The 25,108-nt window shown below is 39.6% G+C and overlaps 1 protein-coding gene across 4 annotated transcripts; it reads right to left on the reverse strand.

Annotated features, from left to right (window-relative positions):
- Positions 1–280: 280 nt before the first annotated feature.
- Positions 281–10,759, reverse strand: map9 (microtubule-associated protein 9). 4 transcript variants are annotated; one of them, XM_064335349.1, is made up of 14 exons: positions 10,623–10,759; positions 10,027–10,103; positions 9,550–9,637; positions 8,752–9,360; positions 7,725–7,933; positions 7,282–7,384; positions 7,003–7,070; positions 6,479–6,552; positions 5,958–6,111; positions 5,565–5,654; positions 3,990–4,151; positions 3,157–3,302; positions 2,269–2,369; positions 281–597 (listed from the first exon to the last, which is right to left on the reverse strand). In XM_064335349.1, the coding sequence occupies exons 2-14, from the start codon at positions 10,099–10,101 to the stop codon at positions 377–379; spliced, it is 2,100 nt and encodes a 699-aa protein (XP_064191419.1). In that variant the 5' UTR covers positions 10,102–10,103; positions 10,623–10,759; the 3' UTR covers positions 281–376. The 4 variants fall into 4 exon arrangements, with proteins under 4 accessions (XP_064191419.1, XP_064191420.1, XP_064191418.1 ...); XM_064335350.1 differs by having other exon boundaries at positions 10,499–10,745; XM_064335348.1 differs by lacking the exon at positions 10,623–10,759 and adding an exon at positions 10,175–10,444.
- Positions 10,760–25,108: the final 14,349 nt, after the last annotated feature.

Genomic DNA, 25,108 nt, shown 5'->3' on the forward strand with positions numbered 1-25,108 from the left:
GTCTGGTTTAGCAGCCTCTTGGTAATTCTGCTTAAAAATAAACCGTGAAAAGGCACGGGCTAATTACAAGCCCTTCAATGGACATCAATGTACAATCAGGTGCACCGGTTCCTATTAGGCCAGAAAATGTTTTTTTTTTCTTTTTTTTTAAATCACAGATCAAAAGCAGAATGAAAGAAAATCATCAGAAAATCATGAATGCCTGGCTGTAATGCATGGTGGGTTGTGCTCATATGTCTTCCCCACAGTGTGCATAGTAAAATAAAACAAAACAATGATGAAAATTGCACAATGAAAAATATATTTTCTGCAAAACACAATCATTTACAGTACTGTAGATCATGAAAAAACAAAAACACATGCAATACATTTGAGCCTAAATTGTGTGATTCAGTGTAAAATTACGACTTTCTTGCGAGGGAGAAAACAGATATAAAAACACAGACGCGACTGAGTGGAGAAAATAAGCGGTTATGATTATCTTCCAAAAGGTACGGTTTTGTTGGGGGGGCTCCACGGAGGAGGGGGCTCGTCTTGGAGAATTGCGCGTATCTTTCTTTGAGTCCGCTCTCTTCTCTCTTGGCGCTCCTTCCTTTTCTGTGGGGGGAGGAGAAAAGAGGGATAACTTCCGACCTGGATCCAATCCCTCAATGCATAATCCACGATGGACCTCTGGGCTGCACACATACAACTGAAATGAATGTTTTTATTACATCAGATCCAACAGCACCATAGAGACCACTGTTATCAGGCAGATGACACTTCTAGGCAGAGCCTGGTAGCAGTATTCTAGCTACATGAAGAGGCCCAACCTTTGGCCATATTCAATCAACCCTCTGTGGTTTGTCTATAACAAATTTAAGAAACATAAGGCTGAGTTTGGTAATCATTTGATGTGATTGAAAGAACAATTTCAAAATGGTAAAACTAACTATTAAATTTGTTATTTAAAATTAACGATGCAATACGGTAGGCTGCAATGTATGCAAGATTAGTTCAAGAATAATATCAAGGCTTTTTCGCCAAATATCAAAGAACATTTAGCAGTTTGCATGCGACAACCACCAAATATCAAAAAAGATTAGCCCTTTAATCTGGTGAAAATAGTCAGGTATCAATAGAAATGTAAGAACAGGACGACGCTCAAATTGTGTGGCCAATGACGTCAAATTAAACCCGTATTGCATCTTTAAAGGAAAGTTAACACATGGTGAATGTGCATTACAATAAAATAACTCATTCCTAGTTCCAAAAATATCACTAGTTAGGTAGTTAGCATTCTAGCCTATATTTGGAACATTTCATTCTGTACAGTGGTGTCTAACATTCTGTTAGCCAGCTATTTTACCTGGAACAGAATCATGCACATACACAAATCATTCAGAGGGAGCCTCCTGGGAACACAACAGTGAAAGCAATGTGACTGAAATTGAGTGCAATCCCTGCCAGGGAACCAGTCTAATCTAGATTAGACCAGATTACATTAGACACAAGTCTACATTAGACAAACCAACTTCGCCAGTTGGAAGAATTACCAAACACAAGATACAATATAAGTCACTTCACAATTTCATCCACAGCCAGAGCTGTTTCCCAATCCTAATGCCTTCCAAGCACCTCATCTGCACAGCCAAATATTCCTACCCAATCCAGTATAAAGTCATTTAACATTCATTTAAAATATGGCAGTGGTTTTCAATGATTCACATTAAGATACTGGTACTGAAAAATCATTAGTAACATATAGCCCTATAGAGTATGGAATTTAGACTCAGACCTTTCGTTCCTTTCCTGTTTCCCAAACTTTACTTGTGGAAACGGAAAGTGCACTACTTAGAGTGATGAGACTTTCAGGGACTGGTCAGGCCATTTTATTCCAAGGTGAGGACGATTTGCCATGTTTTGCCATGCATGACCCCTGAAAGGCTGCCACCAAAGCAGGACACCTACCCTGCTCATGCAATTATAGGTGGCTAGCTAGATGGCCTACAACACTCTTAGTTTTGTGGTTCACTATCAGCAAAGACAGAATAGGTGCTGTCCCAGGCTGTTGTCATTGGGGCTATCCGACACCCTAGCTGGGAGAATAAAGCATTCTTTCAACGCTAAATCCTTTACTGCAAAAGCAATGGAAACATTAATACTATTTTACTAAATTTTCACCATGTGTTGTCTTTCCCCCTTTTGGACAAACCACAAAACGGGAGGATGGAATCACCCTCTGTGTACTTACCAGCCATTTTTCATACATCTCTAAAGCCATTTTACCCTTTTCTTCTTTCATATATTTCTCCTCCTCTTCTTTTATCTTTTCTTCTCTGCGTTTCCTCCTTACTTCCACAAGGATGTCCTTCTTCTTTACGTGACTCCTGAATCATTTGTGAAACAGTTTTTCATAAATGATGTACATGCTGTACAGAACTTCTGAGAGTCCTATATGAAGTAGCTATGTCCATTGCACCTACTAATTGTTTAGTTTTTATTTGTCTTTTGTTATGTAGGATAAAAGGTGCTTTTAAAATCAACTCTTGCAGAGTTTACATGAGTCCACTATAGCCAGATCAGTCTTGATTGTGTTAATTGAATTACCACTGGACTTATTACTGTGTGAACATCAAGCCCATGCCTCTTTTTGGTTATGCTCATTAATGCCTCTGCTTCATTCAACAGCAGTCAGTGAATGCACATGCAAGTGCTAGCGCAAGTGAGGAAGTCGGAATACAAATTTCACCATTCTAACTGCAAAAATTGATTCTTTCCGAATTCGCTTAATGTGCGTCACACGCCCTTGGTTTTCCATGACTGTCCACTACTCCCTCAGTAAAGTATTAACTGACAGGCCCAAGCAAATTATGAAGTAAAATGATGGCTGTAGCTTTAGAATACATCCTGACCTGTGCACACATCTGAAATACATTTTGAGCACTACAAACATTTAAACGATAACACATCACTGACAGCCAACATCTGAAAGCTTCCTGTCCTCTGCAATGTTTTTAGTACATATTTACATATGGTATACAATAACTTTTATTATCAATAATGCAATCTCATCATATATAATCTCATTCGCTATAATTTCATTGTTATTTTATATACTAGTGCCATCATTCTGTACCATCTCGATAAGGCCCCGGATATCAGTTGGGTATTTACCATTCTGAAAGGGTGGACGTGCAGTTTCTCTTTCGTTCCTCTTCCTCCTCCTCCTTCTTCTGCTTCAGCTTCTGTTCTGCCTCCTTTTGTTTTCTGTATTTCTCTTTAAGATACTCATCTTGCCCCGTTTTCCATTTCTCAAAGGCCTGAAATGCACAAGTAGGTATCAGTACAGCAGGAATAACCGTTACTTCAACAAGAATGGGGGAAAAACCATTTTTAAATCAGTGGGGAAAATATGTATCTGATGGGGGTGGGAGTCAGAGATGAGAGCAGAAGAATGCTGGGTAATTATGAATTGGGCAAACACTGCTGGTAGAGGGATTGGTCTGTTTAAGAAAAGAGATGGTCTACTCGAACAGAAAAAAATGCTATTAAATGTACTGTAGGCCTGATTGTAAAATTAGAAACCGCTCAGAATTGAAATCAAGTTTTATAGTAATTTATCCACCAAAAGATTTATTTTCATAAATGCTAACTGCCGAATTCACATAAACTCACATAAGCTGATTTAACACTTAACATTTTTCTGTGAACTTTTTTCTCCTTCATACAAAATATAAAAAATATGGGAAAATACAGGACAGGTGAAAAAAAAAAACAATGTGGAAGCAGTGAGAAATGTTTCGTGTGGGTGGGTGGGATGAAAGTAGCACATTGCGGGACCAATGCGACAGTGACCTACAAATACCCACAATTCCTGAACCCTAGCCTGCTCCATCTTGGCTATGTGGCCCTGTCTGCACTAGAGAAAAGAACCTTTACTAAGGCAGTCAAACAGGAGTCCACACAGTGAGGTAAACATTCATTATGATCAAATATTCAAAGCTTGCCTTCTTGGCCATTTCTTTCTTCTCCGCTTTTTCTTCCATTTCTTGTTGGAGTTTTTTCATCACTTCCTGCTTCTCTTTTAGCTTCGCTTTTATCGTTTCCGCTTTCTTCTCGTTCCAGGCGGCGAAGGACGACTTGGCGTCCACTTTTCTGGAAGCTTCCTCCTGTAAGGGAGGGCAGGTGCTGGCTTCAAACGGAATACCCAAGGACAGAAAGTACGGAAAACGAAGCACGTACCTGAAGATGTATTGGTGTGCTGATCCAATCCATGAGAAGATTTAATTAAGAGACATAATTGCCCCTATTTACATAATTCCATACCCAGAATTACCCATATGGAAAGGCTCAGAAACAGAGCAGACTCCCTACCTTCAATACTTTTTTTATTCATGGCATGCTAAAATGGGCATGCACAGAGTCTCATATAATATCAATGAATTTTCTTCAAAGAAGCTGGTCACTCAGGGGAAATGAATAAAGTTATCATTAAGATGAAGGATGTGACTCACTTTTAATGAAACTAAAATAGATTGATTTGATCGTGGGATCGCAATCTTTGGATACTTGGGAAACGCGATTGATTTACATGATTACCAACTTGACTAATCTTTCACATGACTCCTGAAATCCACTCTTTGAAGAACTGCTCCAAATTAAATAGAGCACGGATAGTACCTTATGGCAGATAATTAACTAGTAAAATAACCCCATGTGACAGATAGCAAATTGACTAAAAGATATTCTATACCAGACGGTCGCCAGCATTAAAATGCTCAGCACAACTTTCACTCCCCAGATGAAAGCGGCCACAGATGCACAGTACTTCCACACCCCCACAATCCCTGCCATTTCCCCCAGCGGAAACCATAGTGATTCAGCATGCTAAGCCACCGCCTCCTACCCCATTTGTAACCGCTGATCTGTCCTGGATCTCTGTGATTCACATATGCGACAATATGCTTGTATCATTACCTTGATGTTGTAGCTTGTCGTGCCTCCCAGTTTGACTGAGCACAGGTTAGGTCAGAGTAATGTTTGCTGTGTGAACTGGACTTAATGTGTCCATGGCTATGAATAACTATCACAAAAAGAGTATTGTACCTTATCGGACCTGTGTTTTGCAGTTGCTTCAATGACCTTCGGTATGCACTTACATCTGCCAAATAAATGTAATGTAATATGGCCAGTGACTCACTCTCAATATTTTGCACAATCATTAATGACTCACAGCTAAAGAGAGGAGCCTTGAAATATTAACGACCGTGGGCATGGAAAACAGTGGGACAGTTCCAGAACGTCCAAGAAAAAACAAACACACACACTTCCAGAGTAGGCCACTGCAGCACTGCAGGGAAGAATGGAGAGACTGCTCCCTCTGCTGGTAGCCAAAAGTGTTTGTTTTAAAGCAATAAAAATGAATATATAGGTAATGGAATTTCTATACGGTCATTTCTTGGGTGTACACAACCAGAGAGAGGTAAATGCACTTTAGAAATTTGTCCCTGCCATGTAATGAATGGTTCACAGGGGCCTTTGATCCAGACCAACTGAAATCTGAAAAAAAAAAATGTCCCCACCTGTTGTTTCTTCTCTTCGATCAACTGTTCCTCCAGCTTTTTAACTTTAATTGCTTCCTTTATTACTTTCTGTTTGGATTTCAACCATTCCTGTGAATTGTTTTGAAATATAAAATCAATGTGAACAAGAAATAATTCATTTTTCATTATGACATGGATACATGACAGGTAGAGTACATTTCAGCAAGAAGTACAATTAATTACCCAAAAAGAATAACTAATTATATACATTTTATGTTTTTATGTTTGCTTCTCTGGGTAAGAGCATCTGCTAAATGAAAAAGCAAATGTAAAGTAATGAAGTATGCTAAATTGTTTGCAAAATAATACATGACAATATAGAAAAGTACACAGTAACAGCATATGGGCTGTGTGGGAAAAGCAATCTTTTACCTGGTAGACAGTGGCCCGGACAGAGTCTGCCATATCGGGCTGGGATTTTATCTGAGATTCAAGGTCATCCAGGACCTTCAAAGCCCCCAGGTATCGAGACTCCGCAGCCTGAGCCAGGGCACTTTTAGGCCTCTTCTTGCTCTGGCCTTGAGAGCTTAAAAAAACAATGAGGATGCACAGAATCACACAGTGCGAATGCACAGAATCACACAGTGCGGATGCACAGAATCACAGGGTGGATGCACAGAATCACGCAACGTGAAATCAGCAAATGTTTTCTTCATTTGTGGTGTAATGGGTAATATTACACACTTAAGTTGCACACCACAAAAAAACCCAAAGAAAATTGATACCGCTCTGCTGGGCAGATCATTAAAGATTAAAACATGCGGATTCAGTGTCGTATGAACGTTCTGACATTGATATGACAGCAGAGCATTGTTTTGGTGCAAACCGCTTACTCAATAGCTGAGGGAGAAAATAATGATACACTGACAGGGCCCGGAAAGAGAGGCACTCACCTGTTATCGTGTGATTTATCTGTGGAGTGACTTTGTCCGCTGTTACCGCTGTTCAAGTCTTTCTCATCATCCTCCTGGGGAAAGCCACAAACGTCCATGTTATCAGGTCCTCTGCCACTTCAGTGCTCTATACTGACTGCAGTGCACCCCACAGCACCAAAGAATGTTCCAGAATCCTAAGTGCCCTTTTTGTGTTAATTAATTTAAATTGTTCGAAAAGCCAGATCCTTTGGAGACACTTGTACAATGGGAATATTTGAAATACGGCAAACAATTCTAGTCAATTGTATCAAGATGCTAATGTGTCTGATCATTGTCTGAAAAGACCAGCCAGGGAATCACTGCCTTTTATTGCACTAAATGGAACTCTTTAAATTAGCTGATAAAAAAACATTTGACTCTGCAAAGACACTTTAAAAAAATACCAATTGTCCACGGTTGAGACGGCTACTGCACATTGTATACCCCAGTGTTGTGTAGTGGGGGATGTCTGATAATGGCAATGGCTGCTCTGTTTTTCCAACCTGGTTAACCTCAAAGGACGTGGAACTGTATTCGTCCTTGCTGCCTTGCTTGTCCTGCTCCGGCAAACCTGAAAAGAACCACAAAATACAGGTATGACTTTTCGAGCTTTGAATTTTCATATGAAAACTCTTGCAATGGCACAAAAGATCTGTGACTTCGGGGGACTGTGCAAATTCGGAAGAATTGAAGATGAGTCAGTAGTGATTATTTAGCGATGAACAAAAATCACAGCTAGGTTCTGAAAAGAACCTAGACACACTTAAAAATGTACCCCTCACCGTCCAACGCGTCTGTAGATCTGCTGTAAGTGTCCGACAGCTGTCCTCTTGATGATGAACACTGACTGAACCGGGAGGAGATACACCGGTCTTCCTCTGTCCTCTGGAACACAGACACATGGGCCAGAAGCATTTTTTAAATAGCGTACTTCTTCCCCACTGTCCTCCCAATTATGAAAGTCCAGCCATATTCACAGGCTGTTCTAACCACTACGACCTCTGCTATCAATATGGGAATGCCAAGACAAGCAAACAGGAAAGTCCCATATCCAACCAAACAAACCAATCATTTTCTATAAGATAATGCATGTCTGACACAAGATATAACAGTAAAATAAACTGAAATGCACTGAGAGAACATTTAACTTCCTGTCCACAGTTTCTGTGCTGTAGTTCCCTTTGGCTCTGAGGCTCACAGAGGTCGCTGCGCTAAGGAGGCTAACCTGAGGGCTGGGATCTCTGAAGGCCTCTTTCTCCCCAGCTGAGGACGCGCTGCTGGCCCTGTCGGCCGAGGACAGGGGGATGGAGACGGAGGAGGTGGGCGGCCGGCTGACCTCCCCTCCGAACGCGCTCTCCTCCTCGGCCTGGCTCCCCTCCCCGGGAGGGCGCTGCCGGGGCCTGGGCTTCGGCCGTTCCTCCCTGAGGGGACTGCCTGTGTGTGGGGGAAGGAGGAAATGGGGGTAGGTTTTTCCTTATCTGACTGTGATAGCAGTGTTGTGCAGAGCTGGAGGAGCTGAGTCTGTCACCGTTAGGTCCCCAACTCTGATACCCTGCTGGGCAGCAGCTGCTGAGCCCATGAACTTAATCTGAATTCCTCTCGTGACTATCCGGCATGGTGACTATCCGGCAGTATAAAGGAATTACGGCAGTGGTAACCAACCCTGATCCTGGAGATCTACCGTCCTGTCGGTTTTCAGTCCAGCCCTCACAAAGCACTCCTCATTCAAAAGTTAGAGATCTCATTGAGCCACTAATTAGTAGAGTCAGGTGTGCCAAATTACGGTTGAAATGAAAACCTACTGGACGGTAGATCTCCAGGAACAGGGTTGGTTACCACTGGATTACGCGTTATGAAAACTGGCCTTATGGAAATTGTCCTTCAGCCAGAAACATAAAATCAGGGGTTTTTTGGATAGAGAAAAAACCTGGAAAAACTGAAATAATTATCAAACCGTAAAAAAGGACTGAGTTTAATCCTCCCCCATTTAATTTCTCTTTAATATCTTAAAAGAGTCTAACGTAACCCTAACCCCCTCTTACAAGGAGGTTTGATATATTTTCACCACAAGAGGGCACTGCGCACCACATAATGCACCTTGTCATTTCTATAATCTGCAACAAACTTATTTCCTTTATAAAAAAGTCAAGACCATTGAGACTTGACCGCAGTGGGTCTCTCATCGATATGAATACTAAGACCTCAGATGAGCACATTGGCAGAAAAAAGAAAAAGCCGGCATTCACTATAACCTGAGCGCGGGCTCTTCCTGACGTTTCGTTCTCGGGGTTGAGGGACAGGTGCTTCCTTCTCCACTCTCGTCAGTCCCTCCTTGTCCTCCGCAATGGGTGTTCCCACCGGCCTGCGTCCGTCAGTCTCCGTTTCCTTCCCCTTTCCGCCCGTCGCCTTTTCCCATCGCTCCCCATCGGTCGGTGTTTCCTGTCTCTCTTTACCCACCTCTCCCCAGTTCTCCTCCATGCCGGTCACTACTTCCTGCCTCTCCTCGCTCCTCTGCGAGGACGGGGGCCCAGGAGAGGCGGACCGGCTCCCGTCCGAGGTGCTCGGCTCCAGGCGGAACTGCACGGACTTGGGCCCGGACCTGTCGGAGCGGGAGGACTGGGAGGAGCCGCTCCTGCTGCCGCTCACCCCGCTCTCCGTCTCACCCCTCTCCGCGTTCCCCAGGTCCGAGGAGCTGCTGGGCGTGGGGGAGCCTTTCCGTCTGGTCTTCATGAAGGACACCCGCTTCGGCTTCGCGCTTTTCTGGTCCTCGTCGGACACCTTAAATTCCACCGCTTTCTTTTTTCCCGCTCTGAAAGTGTCCATCTTCTTCTTCCTCAGACTCAGAAGCTGCTCCAATGCATCTACAGGGTAAAAAAAAAACGATGGAAGGAGTGTCACGTTAATTTCGAAGCATATTGTAAGTCTGGGCATTCTAAGAAAAAGAAAAGACAAATACATGTGTGCGGTCATCAACTCACAAACAGAAATAAGTTGACGATTAAGAAAAATAGCATTTCATTTTTATTTGTACAAGATTTCAGATTATTTACCATCATCATCAAAGTCATCAGCATAAGAGTAACTCTCTTCAGTGTTCATCTTACGTGCTCTGGCAGTGATAGCAGCTTGTAGTTCATCCTGAGAAATACACACATACATGTATGTACATGGAATGTGTGTTTATATATATATATATATATATATATATATATATATATATATATATACACACACACACACACACTCACACTCTGTTATACTAATAATAATACTAATAATAATACAAAATATCCTGATAAATGTACTTGTGTTGTTAAAACATTGTGTTCTTATTTAGACTATGTTATTTCATACAAACAGTAAAACAGAAATACGAAATGCATATTTCTGATGTGGTCTTTAATCAATTAACTATGTCAGCTAATAAAAGAAATAGGTAGGAAATCGTTAATGTCAGGCTGGTGGTATTCAAAGACTCAAATGGCTACAACGTTAGCTATCTAACTGACTTCATTCTGCTTGTGTACCTGGAAGGATGTTCTCTTTGAGGTCTTGGGGCTTTTTTTGTATGCAAGTGTTGTGCTCAAAATGTCTTCTTCCATCTCTGTAAAAATAAAATACTTGAACTGCCAATACTTAGTTAGCAAGCAAACAAGTATAGCGCAGCTAAATTACCCGGGTAACGTTCCATTTTAATGCCATTCAGATGAGTTAATTGAGCTATCCCAGTTATAAATAGGCGTTTGCGGTATTAAGTAGCCAGCTGGCAGCTAACGTTTGGTATTTAGCGGACTTATATCTAGAGAAGCAGCTAGTTTATAATAATTACTGAAAGTATACACATTTTTATGTAGTCAGGTACCAATACAATGCAGACAACGACACTGTAGTTATTATAGCTGATGGTGAATATTAATGTTAGCAACACAAACTATTGTTAGCTACCTAGTGATAAAAACAGCCAGCTACATATGCCTCGCTTGTTTGCTAGCAACCTACCTGAAATTACTTAGCTAGACTATCATAAACGTATGCCTATATATTTTTTAAATAAAACTTGGATTATATTTGAATTCCACAAAAATTAATACAAATGCGTAATAGTATTACAATAAATTCATACATGCTAATAAATTTATACGAAATGCACGGCTGGTTCTGGCAGGAAAACTTAAATTGCAAGCTCGCTTCGGACTGCCTTCACCACTAATCGCAGCAGCCATATGTGACTGTTTCTAGGGAGACGGAACACAACGGAAGTGAACCTCTTTCCAGCTACCTATTTCCGGGATTTTAATATTCTCATTTATTTAACTTGAGACATCGCCATAGCTCCGTGGATATCACGCGTCGAAAAATATGGATAATGCGTTAAAATGTGAATTACGTCCTAAAGATGATATATCGTTCAATGCATATGGTTAATATCATATGCAATGTGGGAACAATTAATGATTTAACACAAAAGGCAATGTGTGCTTGTTCGAGAGGTTCATGTACATATGTGCTTGTTTGCGTGTTATTCAAAAAGCCGCTGCGAACTAGCAGTTCCAGAATGGATCATAAGAGGGAGGAAAAGATCTTATTTTAAAAAGGGTCTGCTGACATACATGTAGCTATGTTGTAAAGGGCGCTTTTTCATCCTTTGAAATGGAATGAAACATGTTGAGAAATAATGACCTAACGTTCGATTTGTAGTGGAGCGATTATCTCGCTTGTTCAAAAATCGAATTAGATAAATGAGCTATCATACAGAATTAACAAAGGGGATCTAGGTTGGATGTTTCCGGCTGTAGAACTATTTGTAGAAAAGTGCATCAAGACCTGCAGACTTCAAAATTTCCCCACTCCCACCAAGAAATAAGAATATTGTTGAATGGTGGTTTTAGGCCTACGCTATTTAAATATTACATTTCCTGATTCATTTCAGTCGTTTGGTCATATTTTGCTTGTCAACTACAACGCTTGTTTGCCTGCTTTTTATTTTAAATGATGGATTTGTGCTTTGGAATTTGTAATTATATTTCTAACTGTTTTAAAATCTTTTTTAAAATACTTTTTTAAAGAGTTCACACTATGGAAACCATAACACTGTTTACATCTGATAAAATTTTTTTGATGCTGCAATGTTTGTGAAAGCTAGCTTGTGCAGTAACTTAAACATTAGGCTGTTTATTGCATTATAATCTAGTCTATGTGCAAAGCAGACAGTTGTGCAAATGAAACAAAGCTGCACCTTTATTTTCTGTCAGCATCATAAGTTTTGTTTGGTTTTCTGAAATAGACCAGTGTTTTTCCAATGACAGTGTACACAGGATGAGAACCCTTTAGGTCAGTAAGTGACCATAGAAGTGGCTTTATTTTATCACCAGTTCCAGGTATTGATGCTTTCCTTGCTACGTGCTGACTGCTGCCTGCTAATCCTGCGTGTTAGTAGTAGCCAAGGGCCCTGAAAGTAATGCTGATGGATGTGGACACACGCTATCTAATTATTTTAGCATCAGTGCACATTCCCTGTCTCCCGATCTAATGCTGAGGTTACGCAATCACTACTGAGTGGTTCTTCAGTTAACCCCCCCCACCCTGCTTTTAAAACACAGAGGTGTAGGTGGGAAGAATCCTTTTAGGAGAATATTAGTTCGTTTTTTTTATTTTTTATGTTGCATCTCGAAGGGAAGGATGATTGTTGCATATGGTGGGCTCTCCACAAATTCCGCTCTAATACATTGTCCACGTGGCTTGCCCAGGGGCAATCTATTTCAATTACTCATAATAGCAGGGCAAATCATGGAGGTATGTCGGTTTTTACAAACTGCGCAGGCCTGCCTTCATGCAGCATCCTCTTGAGGCAAGCATAGATAATTCTGCTGTATTATGTCACCAACAAGGTGTTCTGCCAAGAGGGGTGCATTTGGACAGCATCTCTGCGCATCCTCCTGTTTTATGTTTTCAGGCAGTTTCATCCATGACCTCTTTAGACTCTCCTCCTCCAATTTTCTTTTCTTTTCAAGCAATCTGACAACCTATTTGTGTTAAGCACGCTATTTAATTTTACATTTCTCGACAATGCATGAGACACATTTTTAAACCCGAGTCCTTTATATGGCGTGAAACTCACTTTCTGGCAGTCGGCACAAAAACACAGAAAGTCTGGCGCGTGATCATTGTTTGTTCGTTCCCAGTTAATGTCAGACTTGCTAAATCTGGTGTTATGAGTCATCTCCATTACACTGCGCATCTGCTCGCTACACACCGCCATGGCTATTGTTTAGGTTTTTATGGATGTATACTACACAGCAGCTCCATGACCTGCATTAGGCAAATAAAGATGTAACAACATATGTACAAAGGGTCTGTGTGACTGGTGCAATGCAACTACTATATGCTATATATAATAAACATAGATTTGCCAATGGCTACTGACTATTGCAGTGGCATGTTTTCCCATTGTGACCTATTATGTATTTTCCAGTGATATACAGTTATGGAAATGGGATGCACTACAAAATGCTGTAAGAGATCAAATCCCATTTTTATCAAAACACACAAGAATAAATTATTATATGGGTCAATAAATAGTGAAATAATTCAATTAATCAATTCGAATAATCAAATAATACTTAACTCATTAGAAAATACTACTTCATCGTACTACAACATTGTTACAATTAATTCCATTTTTATTTAGTAATATCCGGTTTTTTTAAATGGCTTTTTTCAAGAGACTACTTTTATATCATAAAGGTACATTTCCGAATATCAGATTTCCAAATAGCTTTTTTCTCTCCGTTTTTCATTTCATGGCAACATTTATCATTTCATAATGACGCTGTCACAACAATGTCACAATATCCGATTTAGCCTTTGAGCAATGAAATAAAAGAAATGATAATTTTATTTGAAAAAGAATGGATTCAAAATTAAATCAATGAAACTTGCTGTTAAGCCGAGTGTACTTGTCAATCATCTCAATAGCCACAATAAACTTTGGTACAGACATGATTTGATTGCAGATGGTTGGGTTCATCCCTGCACTCAAACGAGTGCCTTAACCAGATGAGCCACATAGCAGCCCCTCTTTAAGCCTTTTATTGTTGCAGTGACTGAGCCTGTGTTGCTGGAAAAAGAATGCACGGGAGGTCTGTTTAACAAGCTGAGTGATTTAAATTTTAATGATGACTGATTATGAATGACAATTAATTGATATAAAGATGTCAGAAAGAAATGAACAAATACAATTTTTGAAATAAACCTTTAAAAAGATCTCAATGGTGATGTCCTGTCTGGTTTTCATACGTCCAAATATTTATTTTGTGTTAGACTTGATATTTACCCACAGTAATTATTTCAACTGAATGACAGTTAGCCAACATAGCTTGTGGAATGAGACAGGTGCAAGGGGATTGAAAAGGATCGACCAAAATATCAAGACCCCTCATGGTGCAGCAGATGTCAGTAACAATAATTTTCCAGAACAGCTCTGATTGAATGCTGCATCAGTTTTTCTCATGGCATCAGTCACACAGTCACAGACATGGACCCAGTCGTACATAGTCACACACCTGCACACACACGCATATAAAAATTCTAATACAAAGACACACATACACTGACAGTCACACACATGCACACACATACATGCGCACACACACACACATCTGTTATGTGTCCTTCCTAGCGTGAGTGTCACTTCAGTGACCATGTGCTTGGGGCAGTGCATCTAATGTCTGTCTATGCAGGGCCATCGCAGCAGATTTCAGCTATGCAAATGTCCTGGATGAGTTTGGCATCATACCGAAGTGTAGCATTTGATTTTCCCTCTGCCTGTTTTTGCTGAAAGCACTGGCATGGGATCTAAAAAGAAATCCTTCAAAAACCCACCCACGAATGACTAAATAAAATATTCCCAGCACTTTGTATAGCCTTTTTTCATCACTTTGGGAATGGTTTAAAGATAAACCATAAGTCAAGTTATTACCACAGGCAGTTTCTGGGATCATAGGGTCTGGCATCAAAAAATAGCATAAAACATTTGGAGTGAGCCATGGTATTTATCCGAAATAGACCCGGAAAATATGGTTATTAATACCTAAGGTATTATTTGCTTGAATCCAGCTCGCTCATACATTTCACCCATGAGTCAATACCGTTACTAGCGATGTGATCTCATGTGAACATCCAGACACAGACAAAATGAATCGGTATTGCACGCAATGGCTCAGCACTAGGTGAATCGTGACATCTGAGAACCAAAACCAAAAACATAAGAAAGCGAAGCTATTTATTGAATTCTAACATCAAACCATTTGCAATACTGCCAGGCAAAATGCATTTTCATTTTGAATGATTATAATTCCCTTTAAAAATAAGATTCTTATGTCCCTCTGCGTATAGATTACCTGACAGACTGTGACAGGACTTTTCACAGTGGTAATGGCATCTAAAATAATTTCCCACAGGGTAGAGTTTACAGTGACTCAACTCCACAACAGTTACCAGATGCTGACAGCTCATAGTCCATAGCAAGTAATTCAGCTTGTGCATATATTAGGACAAGAATCTAAGAAGATTCATTATTCATCTATTTATGCCACTAAATAAATCAATACTCATCTGAAGTCTTGTGTTTTTACCCATTCTATTTTTGTTTATTTTTTTTTTTAACAGTATGGTATTTTTATGCGCCATAATGTAAAACTGGTTCATTCGAAGGCAATAAAATATATCTGTATTATTTTGCATTCCACAAATGATCATTTTGCTATATTTCAGGATCCATTTACAAGAAAAACAATCCCTTTTGTTAAAAAGTTTTGTGAAATATTAAAAAGATCCAGTAATGTGCTGCTGGATGGCTCATTCTTGTTGAGACCCTGTGCTGTGGCACATGGATGAGCCTCGTGGCCTAGGATAAAATTTGTGCCAGGCTACTGCCGGCTGTGGCTGGTAGGTCGATAGCGCGATGTGCAATTAGTGATTGCATCGCCCAGGGTATAAGAGAGTTCAGTCAGTTAGGAGTCCACGTTTCATCATTATTCACCGACCCCCCCTGCTGGTCGATCGGGCGGCCGTCGACTGCATTTCTCAGCTGCATATGAAAGGTCTTCCTCTGACCCTGCTCTGTGCTAGCTTGGCTGTAGTCTGGAAAGAAGCAGCTGGCGACACCGTGTGCACAATAATGTAATGCATGTAAATGTACTGTCAGGATTCAATCTTATATTTAATGTTTCTTTCTGGGATTCTTTGTGGGACTAAGAGGGCTTGACAGAAGGATATCCAGTGAGAACCACGTAGCTTGATTATAAAGAAGCAAGAAAAATAATTTCTTTAAGGGCAGAGTGAAATAGGTGTTTTAGCTTAGTTTTTAGCAAATCAACTACAACTACAAATTTGCTACAATCAACATAACCCCTGTCTGTCTACAGTCTTGATAGTAATTGAGAAAAACCCATACAATTCTGTATATCATATTACAAAGTAATATATTATGTAATTATGTAATATTATTTAGATCATTTAAAAATTGTGAAACATGACAAAGTCATGCACAGCATGATCAGTACACCAACATCCTAAATTCCCTAAAGACCCCAACAGACAGATACATTTTCCTTTATATATCCATTGCAGTGTTCTGGAAATCACCCTTTTCGTCTTGAGACAGGATGTTCCCCCAGAAAAATCTACCTTCTTTTTTATTCTCTCTGGTGTTGGCATTTGCCATGTAGCTGGGTACAAAGTGCTCGACAAACATTCCTTGTATGTGAATCTGACGACAGCTGTGCACACAAAGGCCAACATGAACCAACAGTCGCCTTTTTGTATTTTACAGTCAGGGACCCAGGCTGCTATTTGGGCATTAGGCATGTCATGTTTCCAAGAGCCACCATGACACTCTATTTAAACAAACTATATTGTGCTGCTTTAAAAGCTTTCTGGCCAGTGGAGAAGCTCAGTGGGAATTTCATTGTTTACTCCAGATACCCTTTTAAGAACACTGACATTCTCAGGTTAAGTACAGTGGATACAAGTAAAAGTTTGGAGGACATCTGCATGTGGTTGGTAGCAACGAGTTGGTAGCAAACCAATAGAGCAACACTGACAGTGACTCTTTGATACTCTGTGGCTACTACTCGGTAATTCCCTCATGGATCCTGGAAGTATAGCTATGAAGTATCAACCAATCATCGTCTGGATTTATGAATGTACGACATGATTGGTAAAGCTCCTCTTTTATTAATTTTTTTTTACATTAACATTGACATTACAGTCATCTTATCCATATTACATAATGCCTGGCTGTCATATTGTATGTAAAAAGCCTAATCATGTGCTAGCTGAATATTAATTATTTCAATATTTACAAGAATTAAATGCATAGATTCAGTATCAAATGTTTGAGAAGTACAAACTGACAAAAAAAATATCCAGCACTCTTCTGATCCATATATAAGTCACTCACTGAATTCAGAGAAGAATTGTGCTTCTTATTGAGAATGGTACTTGGCATGCTGAATAAAGACAGTATGGTTACAGGACAGATATGGATGCATTTTTCTTTAATCCAAACTGCCTTTGGTCTGAAATATTTTCCTTTTTAAGATTTCATTAAGCAGAATGATCTATCTTATTTCCATTATCGTTTCAGATCTCATTTCAATACCGACAGAAGTTTCAAGCCAGACAAGAGCCAGATGGCCCTCAATTTCTCAAAGTTATGGAGTGATTACTGTCCCTGGCACAATCCTTTTAGGCCGCACATAAAATATTTGAAACAAAGAAGCCTGTTTGGACTGGGAGAGGACAGATAAGAGAGAAATAAACGTGACTGTAATTGAAAGCTTTTTAAAATTTCTATTCGCAGGGTCATGTCCTGCAACATAATGTGTCACGTTCATTTTGTTAATGGAGTGGGGCAGAACAGTGTCACGAAATGACAATATCTTCTCATGAGTGTGTAGTGGAGTGAGCTGTGTGGTCATTGACCAGACAGGCTGACTATGGGGAGGTCAGGTATGTTGACTTCGGAGAGAGCGCAAATCATGCAGAACGACTTCAACTGCCTGAAAGCACAGATGAAGTGGTTAGGCACATTGATCATGAAGAAAGGACGGTCAGGTAAGTTGATGACACATTCATACAGACTAGCTGTGGAGAGAAAGTTATTTGTCTGGGACACTGCAGGCCAGGCTGGCTGGCTGGCTGTGAAGCGAACACAGACAGACATGCTGCCAATACAGGAACTGTGATCAAGTAGGCTGAACTCAGTCTTTCTTTCCCTGACCTCACCCCACTCTGCTTTGATCACTATTGAGCTCATCGCTATTCTCAGGGCTGATGTTCAGCCTATTAACAACAGAGTACAGACATACAGTACAGTCTGTATTTGGACAATGACACAATTTTTCTTGTTTTGGCTCTGTATTACAGCACATTTGATTGAAAATGAAACAATGAATATGACATAAAGTGCTGACTGTCAGCTTTGAGGGTATTTACATACATATCGGATGATCTGTACATAGCAATTACATTTTCATAAATAGTCCTGCCATTTTAGGGGACCAAAAGTAATTGGATAAATTAACATAATCTTAAATAAATATTTAGTACTTAATTGCAAATCTTTGGTATTCAACAGCTGCCTGTCTGTCTGTGACCCATAGACATCACCAGATTTTGGGTGTCTTCCCTAGTAATGATTTGCCAGATCTGTAGGTTACTGCAGCCATCTTAAACTCCTGTTTATTTTGGTTGCTTTTTGTCTTCAGTCTTGGCTCTGGCATGTGAAACACATGTCAATTTGATTCAGGTTGGGTGGTTTGACCAGCCAAGAACATTTGGCTGGTCCAACCTCTTTTGGCCTCTTTTGTCCCTGAAAAATGTTTGCAGAATGTTTGGGCACATTTTCCTGCTGCAAGATGAAGCGCCATCCAATGAGCTTTGAGGCGTTTGGTTGGAATTGAGCAGCTAAAATGTTTCAGTACCCTTCCAAATTCATCTTCCTGCTGTCGTCAGCAGTCACATCATCAATAAAGACAAGTGAACCAGGTCCAGTGGCAGCCATACATGCCCAAGGCATAACATTGCCTCCATCATGTTTCACAGATGAGGTGGTATGCTTTGGATCATGAGCAGATCTTTCCTTTCTCCATACTTTCCTCTTTCCATCACTTTGGTACAGGTTAATACTCATCTCATTTGTCCACAAGAGTTTGTTCCAGAACTCTACAGTTTTTTAATGCACTTTTTAATGAGCAAACTATAACCTGGCCCTTCTGTTCTTGAGTCTCACCAGTGGTTTGCTTCTTGTGGTGGACCCTCTGAGGTTATGCTTTTGTAGTATGGTAGTATTTGAAACATCTACTGTATGCTTACATCCTGGAGAGTGTTCTTGATCCGTTTTATTGTGAGAAATGAAAGTATTCTTCAGTCATCCTCTCCAGTTGTCTTCTGAGGGCTACCAGGTAATTTACTGTTGCGGAGCTCGCCAATGTGTTTCTTATACTGTATCAAGTTTAGGACATAAACGCACCCAATCTGTTGGCTATGTCTCTGATCGATTTATTCTGATTTCTCACCCTCATGATGGCCTACTTTACTAGCATTGACACTCCTATAGTCTTCCCTTTGAGACACAACAGCAACAGACAACAAATGCAAATGCCACACCTAGAATCAACTCTCAACCTTTTGTTAGCTTTCTTGTGCATGAACTAATCATGCAACATCTCACAGTTAGCCAACAGCTGAATAGCCAATTGTATAATTGCTTCTGCTTCCCTAAAATGGAGGACCATGTATAAAAAAGGCTACACAAATTCCTGAACGGATCACCCGGCATGGCTGTAAATACTCTTATTAATTAATGCTGGCAGTCTGCACTTTAATATTCATTGTTTCATTTCAATTCTAATGTGCTGGATAATAGAGCCAAAACAACAAAAATGGTGTCACTGACCAAATGCTTATGGACTGTACTTATGACTACTTCTATTTGGCAGCACCAGATCTCAGGTTCATATGAAACTAGAATATGAAAGCATTGAAATATATAGACCCTGCCTTGAATCTGAAGGCAACTGATGAGTTAACATTCCACTTGTAGACGTTACGCAGGAGCACATGAATAAACCATGGAAAAGGAGCAGCTTCAGGGGTTGTGGCTTGCTGGGGAAGAATGGGCTGGAAGTGCTGGGCAGGTTGGCGATGCCAGCTGACGGTGCGAGGAGCGGATGTCTCACATTGATTTGGCACTGACTGTTTGGCAATCTGACCTGCTCCTTTTCTGATGTGTCAGTTCCCCCATGGATCTGGCCCAGGGTTAAACAGAGGGAAGCAATTAGTTAGAGGGGACGCTGAGAAAGCACGCAATGTGCATCTCAGAAGTTGAAAGTGAAGGCCTTGTTTTTGCAAATAGTTTTTCCTTGATTGCAACCCAGTCAAGTCAAAGGTCTCATCCCTGAAGTCCTGTGTCTATATATTGCCCTTTCGAAATGTCTCGAGTTTCCTCAAGGAAACTTTACATGATGAAATTCATTATAAATGGATAGTTTAATGTTATTTTTGAGGATAGTAATTTTAACCACTGCACATTTTTAAAAAAAACATTCAAATATTCAGTCGCACCCTGGTTTGAAGGAGTTCGTTTCTTTGCATGAACTGTTGGCAGTTACATAATCAGATTGAGATTCATACGATGGTGAGCGTATGTTCAGTTCTGTGTCTAAATAAAGAAAGGGGAAAACAGTTGCACACAGTTCCTTTAGTGGCTCATTTATATGAAGTTCAGAAACATGAATAAGGGACCGCATTGCCGGATTTTCTGCAGGGAGCGGACTTTGCTACTTTCTTCTAGATTGTTTAAACCACATAAACAGCTTGTTGCGTCAGCTTGTCAAATGCACGGTCAAGCACAGCATTCATGCCTCATTTAATTCACATTCTTTTTAATCACGTTATTGTTTACCGCTAGGAGGGAAATTTTCCCAAATCGCCCCTTCATTAACCATTTTAATTGAGTTTTATATCACGTAATGATGGCGTGCCTTCCTCATTTGACCTCTGTAGGTTAGACATTCTTATTCGTTAATTCATTTAAGGGATGTCGGAAACTTGAAAGTGTATTTTTTAAGGAACGAATGTGAAGAGAGGTACACTGATCAGATTACTGCAGTGACGGGCTGTGGGGTGAAAATAAGCAGGAGCTGGGAAAGAGCACGTAAGCTATTTTGAGCTTGGAAGATATTGCACGGATGGACCGGGCCCTCAGAAATATTGCTGCGCATTTCAGATTGAGAAGAAAGGCCAAATATTGTGTACTGCCGGTTATAAAAGGCATAGTATCATTCTTATGTAATTTGTTGTTGCTGTGTCTATTCCTACTCTCCCTTCCAAGTGTCCCATTTTCACTATGTCGAGGGAAAGTCTAAGAGCAAAATCAGATTTTTATTGTTTTCATTTGTTAGGTAGGGCTAAAAATAACTTATAAAAATTGTCCATCGAGTATCAGCATATCAGCATTAACATCCTATTTGGGTGTACTGCGATTTAGCACTTAAAGCTGTTTCTATTGTATTGTCTTTTTGTCTGTTTGTCTATCTATCTATCTATCTATCTATCTATCCATCTGTTTGTCTGTCTGTCTGTCAATCAATCTCTAAACAAACACACACATATAGCAGGTCAGAAAATACGAACAAAATATGAGGACGAAATCCTCTCAATTCAACTTCTTACCTTTGTTGTTGCCCAGGAAGCCTTTACAAATAAGCAGCAGGTATGTCCAAACACATAAACAACTGTATGACAAATATGGGGGGTAGATGAGATGAATTTAATCAACATTCATAAGCAGGGCTGCAGTCTTCAGGACAAGGAAATGGGAGAGCTTTCCCCTGGGGAATGCCTGTTTTCAGGTCTGTTGCTATGGCATTTCACGATAAGCAATTCCAATCACATACTCTTCCGATACTGCATCACTCGTGCTGTGATATTGAGTATACCTATATACAGACCTGGGAAAAATATGGTAATCCCCTCAACCACACACACAGACACATGTTCATGCCAATGATGTTACAGTGCATTGATCTCTGGTCATGAATGATTAATAAAAAATGTTTAATGCTGATATGTGTTATATTTCTTTTAAGTTAAAAATCACATCTCTTAAACTGATTTATTTTTTCATAACACTGTGCATCCTCTTTTTGCTGTTGTTCTGAATGTTTTTTATGGGTTATTGGTGCATGTCTGACAGGATGTAAATTTGTGCAGCTGGTGAAGGTTTTATACATTATGCACAAACGTACAGTACATATTGTTTTATGTATAGTTTTCACTGTATCGATCTGTCATTTATGTCATTAAGTCACAGAGAAAATAAATAAATGAAGAAGGAAACACTTTCCAGGCATAATTTATGCAAATTACTGTCAACATCCACATCTTCATGAACAAAAACTTGATGGAGGATCACTGTCAAATGCATTTTCAGAATGATCTGAATTAAAATATTGAAGTGGGAGGTTTGTTAATGCCAATGCTGTTGATATTGACATGAATCACACAAATCAATATTTGCCATTTACATTTTTTATACCTTTGAAAAAAGAAAACTAGAATAATGTTTATTCCTGAAGCATCATTCGTGCAATACAAAGAAAAGAAATCCAGGAAACTGGACTAACATGTGCTAAGAACATGTACCCTATCATTCCAGGAATGTTCTTGAAACCCAGTACATATTGGTGGCTGGGTTATGGACTTTAAGTAAATCAAAGTAGTAATTCAGTTCATAAAGAGCAAGGATATTATAGTTCAAAATAAAACCTTGGTGTTTTAGTAGAGAAGTTTATTACAGTAAAACCAGAGGAAAGCCTGCTCCTCAGAACAAGCCACTTCACTTCCCATTATGTGGTGTGAAGACTCACAGTATTGACTATGGCAAGCCAGCTGAGCTGTGGCCTTCTTCTGACACCCCACACCTCCCATACCCCCCATACCCCCCCCCCCCCCCTACACATACACACCACATACAACTCATCACTTTGGCACAAGAGGGGGTGGGGTGGGGGAAATTGACTCAAGTTCAATTTCTGCTTCAAGTTTTCTCAATAATGAACAACTTTGGCAAAGTGCAAATTACGCAACAGCAAATTCTGGCGAATGTTTAGTCCCCCTTACAATCTGCTTTGTTAATTTAACATTTTATGTGGATGTAGGCTCTGGTTCAATATAACTGGAATACATTTTTAAAGATAACTTGAAACAAGTATCTTGTTCTTTTTTTAGACACTTACACAACACAATAAACTCTCTCATCACCACAATTAAGAAAACATGTTATGTAAGATTTTGAGAAAAATGCCTTTCACCTCAGAGTTAGGAACATGCACACTTTGATTATATTACACACAAGAATTTATGCATAATTATTGATTCCAAAAAACATTGCTGAGTGTGGTGTGACATCCACAACATTAAGAACAAAATGTATTTTGTTTTGTATTTAATGAAACCTTCCTATGTAAAGAAAACTTGGATCATAATAGCTGTAGGGTTATACCAGTAAGTTTTCAGTATTTACTCGGAGATCAAGGAACAATTAATGATGTGACACAGATATAAACAGTGTGAACATGAAATGTTTTCACTGAGCAATCTTGCTAGATCATCTATTACATGTAAAATGTTATAAAATGGCTATACCTTAATTAGAGCAATTGCAGGTGCATTTCTTTTCTTGGTTCAATAGACAACATATTGAATTATTTCATAATAATGTTCCTTTAATAAGATGGGCTATTTGATAAGCATCTCTTCAATGCTTACTTGGAGCTTTTTTCAGCAGAAATCTAAAAGATATCATCTGATAAAATCGATTCAAACGTGAAAAGAGCTAAAAACAGAAGTCCAGAAAATAAAAATAAAAACATAAATACTTTTATTAAGTTCTCAAATGCCAGGATTTTATTGCGCAATGGGAGAGTAGGCTTGAGCTATCATGCTAATGAACTGTTTTGGTGGGTCATCCCAGATGCTCATCCTTGCATGAAGCACATTACAAATAATAACCGATTGTAGAAGGCTCCTCCCTTCCTGCTCATTATTCTTCCCACGCTTCCTGCTAGCATCACCAGAACTGTGCAACTGTGCGCGCAAGCTCTGAAGGAAAATGCACTCAGTTATCATTATCCTGGTGGTGAGTCTCATCACAGGCTGCATGGTGAGCTAATGACACAAACCACAGCCACAGCCATGATGACTGTACGCTGGGCATGACCTCATTCAAAAAACACAGCTGCTAGCAAATGATCATTTTAATAAAGAACGCGGTTAAAAGATTTGCAGAATTACACCCAACAGGACTCTTACCATTCAACAGTGAAATATGCACCTTATGTGCTGACATCACAAATTATAAAACAAACATTATGAATTCAGATAGTCATTTCTCCAACAATGGTGTAAAATATACAAAATGTAAATAATTATGGTTTTGCTTCATGATTACATTTTTACAGTTGCTGACTTGCGGTTGTGGGCCTTAATTGGCAGAGCATTGGTAAACATTTGTGGGTTAAATAAGATCTTATGTTAAATTTCTTCTTGATGACAGTGGGCATTTGCTTCATAAAAGATACAAGCAAATGATGCTTCCTTCAGCTTGATAAGCATAGCTCCATGAATCCCAAGTGACATGTGGGCCTATTTAGTTATCCAGTAATAAAAGGTAGACTCCAGAAGCAATCTGATATACTAGACAAATGAATGGCTGGGAGCCCAGCTTAAGAGTGAGTAATGTGATATCCTATGGAAACCAAACCAACAGGGAGAAAACTGTTTTTAAACACAGCCTGGAATGCATCTCGTATGCAGGAATGAGCCAAACTAACATGAGGCGAACGATGAGAGATGGATCACGTGGTAAATCCGAAAAGTCTCAGTTCAGTCAGCCTGCCAGTTATGCGCACACATTGGATATAGCCGGGTTTACCATGTGAAGGTGACAGGGAGACAAGCTTGGATGGCTCTGTCTGTTTACTGTAACATCCTGCTAAAGGGAGCTCAGAGTGATGAATATCAACGGAAAGGCATGCGGATCCTTCTGACGTTACGTTTTTGAGGCTCTCGTTCCCTTAGATAAAATCCAGATTTCTGTTTGTGCCACGTGAAAACAATTCCTTCAAACCTTCTTGGGTCTTATAATTTTTAATGGCAATGGGGGTATTCATTTGCTACGCTTTGTTTATATTTATGTACGTCTTGCAGTCAGAAATTTATAATATTTAATGTAACTGGGCACGAGTATTCACGCATATATATTTATAGATTTTTAGATGTATTTTAGATGAAAAAACAAGCATTGGAAAATAATGTTTCACTTATAATTTAATATTTATGAATTTGTAACATTGAGATTCATCTGGGACAATTGAGAATGTCTTTAAAGAACCACTACCTCAACATGTTTTTCTCTTTTTAATTTTTTTTTTTTGTTGTATTATTAAAGAAATTATATCCATTTAAATTGTTATCTTTGCTGAAGGTGCTAATGATAATTTACATACTATTACTGTCGGTATCACTATAGCTAACATGTTA

Source organism: Anguilla rostrata, chromosome 5, assembly GCF_018555375.3.
Source record: "Anguilla rostrata isolate EN2019 chromosome 5, ASM1855537v3, whole genome shotgun sequence".
In the NCBI taxonomy this organism is placed as follows: domain Eukaryota; kingdom Metazoa; phylum Chordata; class Actinopteri; order Anguilliformes; family Anguillidae; genus Anguilla; species Anguilla rostrata.

Coding starts and splice junctions, on each gene's coding strand:
- map9 (XM_064335348.1), bottom strand. Junction 9,361..9,549: donor TGATGACTTTGATGATGATG/GTAAATAATCTG, acceptor TTTACCCTGTAG/ATGCATTGGAGCAGCTTCTG. Junction 5,655..5,957: donor TCCGGGCCACTGTCTACCAG/GTAAAAGATTGC, acceptor AACAATTCACAG/GAATGGTTGAAATCCAAACA.